Here is a 5,297-nt window from a genome sequence, read left to right as displayed (position 1 = left end):
TTAAGTTTAAGTTTAAGTTAAGTTAAGTTAAGTAAGAGAGAGAGAGAGAGAGTAGAGAGAGAGTAGAGAGAGAGAGAGAGAGAGAGAGAGAGAGAGAGAGAGAATTGGCAAATTTTTATTATTTTGGAATACTTCTGTTCAACAGGAAGATTAGAACAATTATTTTTGGATAATCAGTGATTTAAATCAACTTTACATAAGCGAAAATACACTACTTTGTATTTAAGGAAGACATTCTTTATTTGTTTCAAAACAAATTTCGAAACTTTATACGAGTACTACATAAATTTTATATATAGTTCTTTATATAGGTCTTTGTATTACAAATAATTGCATGACTGTTAGATTAAAGGTTCTACTTATTTATCTTAAATAAATTTGTCACAGGTTACACAAGCAGGTCTCTTTCACACAGAGATGTCGATGATGTCCGATACTTTGGATAAAATGAATAAGTTGTTGGAGCCAAAGCACCGTTTGAGTGCGAAAATTCTTTATGCGCAAAATGAAAATCCAACGCTTCTAATGATCGAAGATCTCGCATCTCTCGGTTTTCAAATGGCTGATCGTTCATCTGGTCTCGACTTAGATCATTCTCTAATGGCATATCGTGGACTTGCCAGGTTTCATGCAGCCTCCGTTGTCGTATGTGAGAAGGTAAATCACCACGCGTGATTCACAATTAATTGGAACATTTCCATTGCAATTATTAAGAATTCGGATCAATGGAATGAGTACAAGGGCCATTGAAAGATGAAATTGACGCATTAATATTAAACATAAAAAATTCTTAATATTAAATATAATTATATAATTATATAAATAAAACATATGAGACATATTTTCCCGGTCAACCATCCAATCCAAATAAGAATTTCAAATTTTGTAATACAAATATTTTTAATTGGTATACAGTATTTTAATTAGTATTTATTTCGAATCAGATTAAATTTAACAGAAACGAACAGCCATAAATGATGCTAGAAAAAAACTTTTGAAACTTAATTTGGCGTACTCTTTTATAAATACAATTTTGCGAAGTGTATAACTTGCACATGATCATCTCAACAGATAAAAATTTGCTAATAAAAATTTGCTTAAAGATTTGTAAATATATTCCTTGTATTATAAAATTTTTTCGACATGCGTATTAGGCTCTTGTTACTATCTCTAAAAAAATATGCCTCAAATTTGTTAAAGAAAATGTGTATTACTGTGTAAATTTCTTGTGTAGCTTATTGATCTATACAGTAATCTGAATTTCCTTCTCACTACAAACTTAATTATTTAATTTTATAATCAAATGGAATACATTAAAACATAAATACATTAAAACATACTTTAATAACAATATTCTAATACTCAGAATCCTAAGCAAAAAGAGATGTATTCAAAAGGAATGTTTTATAATCAGCACTCGCCAGAAATGAAATCTTTCTTCAATATGGGTTCCAAAGCTTTAGCAGATGAGATTGCAAACTGGCCTGAAGCGAAAAAGTAAGATTTGTATTTATGACAATATTTATTACTTTTTAATTAATGTTTACGATATTCTATGATGCATGCATTAGATAAGTATTTAATATGAACAGAAAGATCATTAGAAAAAAATTGCAAATATAAATTCCATTGTTTAGTGCAAATATTTATATTATCTTCACATAAGTTTTTTAAATATAATTTTACATTTGGTTTTCATTGCTAGATACTCGGAAAAAGTTTCTAAACTTTCCGATCACATGTATCAAATAGGAATAGATGCACATATGCTCTGTGAAGACGAATTTAATGTTATTAACCATGGTGATTGTCACATGAATAATATGTTATTCAAATATGACAATAATGGCAAACCTACTGATCAGATTTTTGTAAGTACTATTACATCATAAAAAATCATATACGTCCTCCAAATATGTGCTCAGTACTTTATTATAATCAAGACTTTATATTGGGACTAAACTTAAGTAAAAATGTTTAAATAAAACCATTCATGAAACTTTAGTATGTATTTACATGTGATAAGACAAGTCCCAAATAACGTGCATATTGCATAAAATACTTTTTAGACATAAGATAATATCTAAAAGATGCTCACCTTATGCAATATAAATGTTATTTGGGGTGTTGTTAAAAAGCAAATTTACTTATAAAATATATCTTTTATATTGAGAATCAAATCTAAAATTTATTATAAACATAAATTAACATAGCTCATTGTCAATTACTTCAATTATCTACATTTCTGAATTTTTGTTGTAATTTTCATAGTTAAATATAACGATATAAATTTGCATAATAATAAATTAAAGGAACCGATACCGTTTCGAAAGATACATGTTAGCAATTTAATTATCTGCAATTTTAGCAACAGCAATTAAAACAAATAGATGGTGATGGTATGAGAAACTTGAAAATGGAATGTGTTTTGAATAAATGCATTCAGTTTAATGGTGTAAACATATTCATCTGTCGATGTTATCCATATAAGCCATCAGCATTGTCGCTGCGACTTCTTAAATATAATATCTTCCTCCTTCTCCCTTCCTCCTTCATCATTTTCTTATTGTGCGTGCGCACGCGCGCGCACGCGCGCGCGCGCGCGCGTGTGTGTGTGTGTGTGTGTGTGTGTGGTATGTGAGTGTGTGGGTTGAAGATTTTATCTCCAATACAATTGATTTAAAAAATTGATCGAAAATATTCATATTAATATTGCAGGTAGACTTTCAAATGTGTATCTATGCATCGGCGGCACTCGATTTTATTTATTTACTCAATTCAAGTATTTCCTTCGATGTTACTGAACACAAGACAGATATTTTATTAAACGAATATCTTCACACCTTATCAACGACTATGAAACAATTGAATTGCAAGACGCAGCCACCTACTATGAAAGAACTGAAAGCTTCCATAAAACGAAAAGCTAGCTATGGAATGATGGCTTCTTTTACCATTTTACCCTTCTTGCTATGCTGCAAGTCTGAGGCAAAAGATTTGGATGAAGTACTGTGCAGTAGTACTTATATGAATCCAGGTTTAAAGAGTGAGATTTTTAAAGAAATATTGATAAAAAGACTGCCACTATACGACGAATGGGGTTTGCTGGATCTCTAATGTATACTTCACATTTAGTAATAGAATATTAAAGTTGAAAAAAAATAGAAGTTTAGGAAATAATAATTAGATGTAAATATAACGAACATTAAAATTAATAGCAATAGACGAAGAATGTTAACGTTTTAAAAAAGGTTTTTTTTTAACTAATAACTATAATAAACGTGAAATTGTATATAATGATATTTTTGGCTCGAAAAATTAAAAAAATATTCTTTTATGATAGTTTCATTTTTAACTCATTAAAGTTTTAAAATAATTCATTTTTTTAAATATTATCATATCAGAGATAATGGGGTATATACATAGATACATTTTGTTTTGTTATTTTAATACTGTTGTATGTTAATACTGTTTGAGTCAACATATGAGGAGCTGACTTCCAAATTCATTTTGTCCAAAATTTTATTTATTGAGTTAAAGATAGCATAGCGTTCAGTGTTTAAATTCAGAAATTTAAATTTTAAACTACTGTACGATGTTTTGAAAGATTTCTACATCATCAATTTATGTGCTACAAAAGATCTTGACATTCGAAATGCATTATGTTCTTGAATTAAGGATAAACAATATTTGTTTAATATTTTTAGCAACTGTTTAACAATTTTGTTGAACACTTCATATCTTATCAATTGATAAATTATCTTAAAGCACGTAATTTTCTTCTTCTGGCTTTTCTGAAAATATATTATAAGTTTTGAACAAAACGCATTTTAAAAAGTTGTTCCTCATATGTTAACAAAAAAAATGACATTAAAAGTGCGTGCGTGCGTGCGTGCGTGCGTGTGTGTGTGTGTGTACCTATATATATATATATATATATTTAACGTAAAAAAAGATGTATATAATATTATTTTATGGTAATAAAAATGACATGTAAATTAATTAAAGTATAAAATAAAGTATTTTAGGTTGTATTAACATATTAGAATGTGCACAAGAAAAATTAAAAAAAATTACATAATAATGTGTAATAAAATAATCGGACCTTATGGGTTACGTAAGTTTTGAGATCTTTTTTTTAAATTTTTGCTGAATCTAAAATTGCAAATTATTCAAATCTATTTTAAAAAAAGAAACATTCCTAAACGTTTAATTTTGCTGACGATCAATAAAATTCGTATTCTGATTTTTTATATGCAAGACTACATTACGTACAATTATTGTAATTATTGTAATTGATTATTATTGATTAATAAGTTAATTATTAATAGCAAATTTTTAATATTAAATTTATTTTAATATTGAATTTGATTTGAACTGAAGCAAGTGTTGCTTCTCTCGTCAATGATAATCCTCTTTCCTCCATCTTTTAGTGCGTACAATCGTCATATAATAAGGATATCTTAAATGATAACAATCAGTTCATAGAATGAAATGTACAATAATAATCAAGTGTAATTAATCTGTAGGAATGAAATATACTTGATAAATATTTTACAAAACTTTACATTTTTATATAACAGCATGATTGACACGTGGCTTTATCTGTTTCTTTTTGGCATATTATTTACTGTCAGCGTGCTGCTATTCAAGTTTGAACTCTTGTTTTCAGCAGGTCACTCTGAATATCTTCAGTTATTTTTTTTTTGAACGGAATTGTGATAAGTGTTAGATAATACGAAATGTCGTATATTACACAATCGTACATACAATTACCAACTATGGTTGTTAGCTGATTTCGTAAATGATCAAGATTATAACTCATATATTACAGATGTTTCATGCAGTTTAATCATTTAGAATTGAAATATAATAAAAAATAGGATTTATAATTGTTTCGTGACGATTTACGATAGTTATTTTTGTTTAATAGAAAATTTTTCTTCCGTTGGATTCTCTATACATATATCTGTACATTTTTAACTATATCATACAAATTAGAAATAAAGTAACTTTAATAAATAACATACGTAAATAACACAATTTATGCGATTCCACAATTAATATAATATGCGTAATTAATAACGATTTAACTAATTTTTCATTTTCGTCTTTCGCGATATCGACGAAGACGTATAAAAATTAAGCATTTGAGAATTTTATGATTGTTTACCGACAATGACAATAAACTGGAAATAAATCAAAGAATTAGTTTTCATTCTTATTAATATCTGGCCAAGTCAATTGATGCCGTAATCACATCTTACAGGAATTATAATAAAAAGCTTATCTTTTCT

General features: G+C 27.6%; 1 protein-coding gene across 1 annotated transcript in view; it reads left to right on the top strand.

Annotated features, from left to right (window-relative positions):
- LOC105627118 overlaps positions 1–3,117 on the top strand; it is a 3,594-nt gene extending 477 nt beyond the window's left edge. The window contains exons 2-5 of the mRNA XM_012208398.1: positions 388–657; positions 1,367–1,497; positions 1,706–1,871; positions 2,719–3,117. Of these exons, the coding sequence (XP_012063788.1) occupies positions 388–657; positions 1,367–1,497; positions 1,706–1,871; positions 2,719–3,117 (966 nt within the window). The remainder of the gene's footprint in view (positions 1–387; positions 658–1,366; positions 1,498–1,705; positions 1,872–2,718) is intronic.
- Positions 3,118–5,297: the final 2,180 nt, after the last annotated feature.

Source organism: Atta cephalotes, assembly GCF_000143395.1.
Source record: "Atta cephalotes unplaced genomic scaffold scaffold00008, whole genome shotgun sequence".
In the NCBI taxonomy this organism is placed as follows: domain Eukaryota; kingdom Metazoa; phylum Arthropoda; class Insecta; order Hymenoptera; family Formicidae; genus Atta; species Atta cephalotes.
The sequence above is the reverse complement of the archived record's forward strand: the minus strand, read 5'-3'. Positions and strand labels throughout refer to the sequence as shown.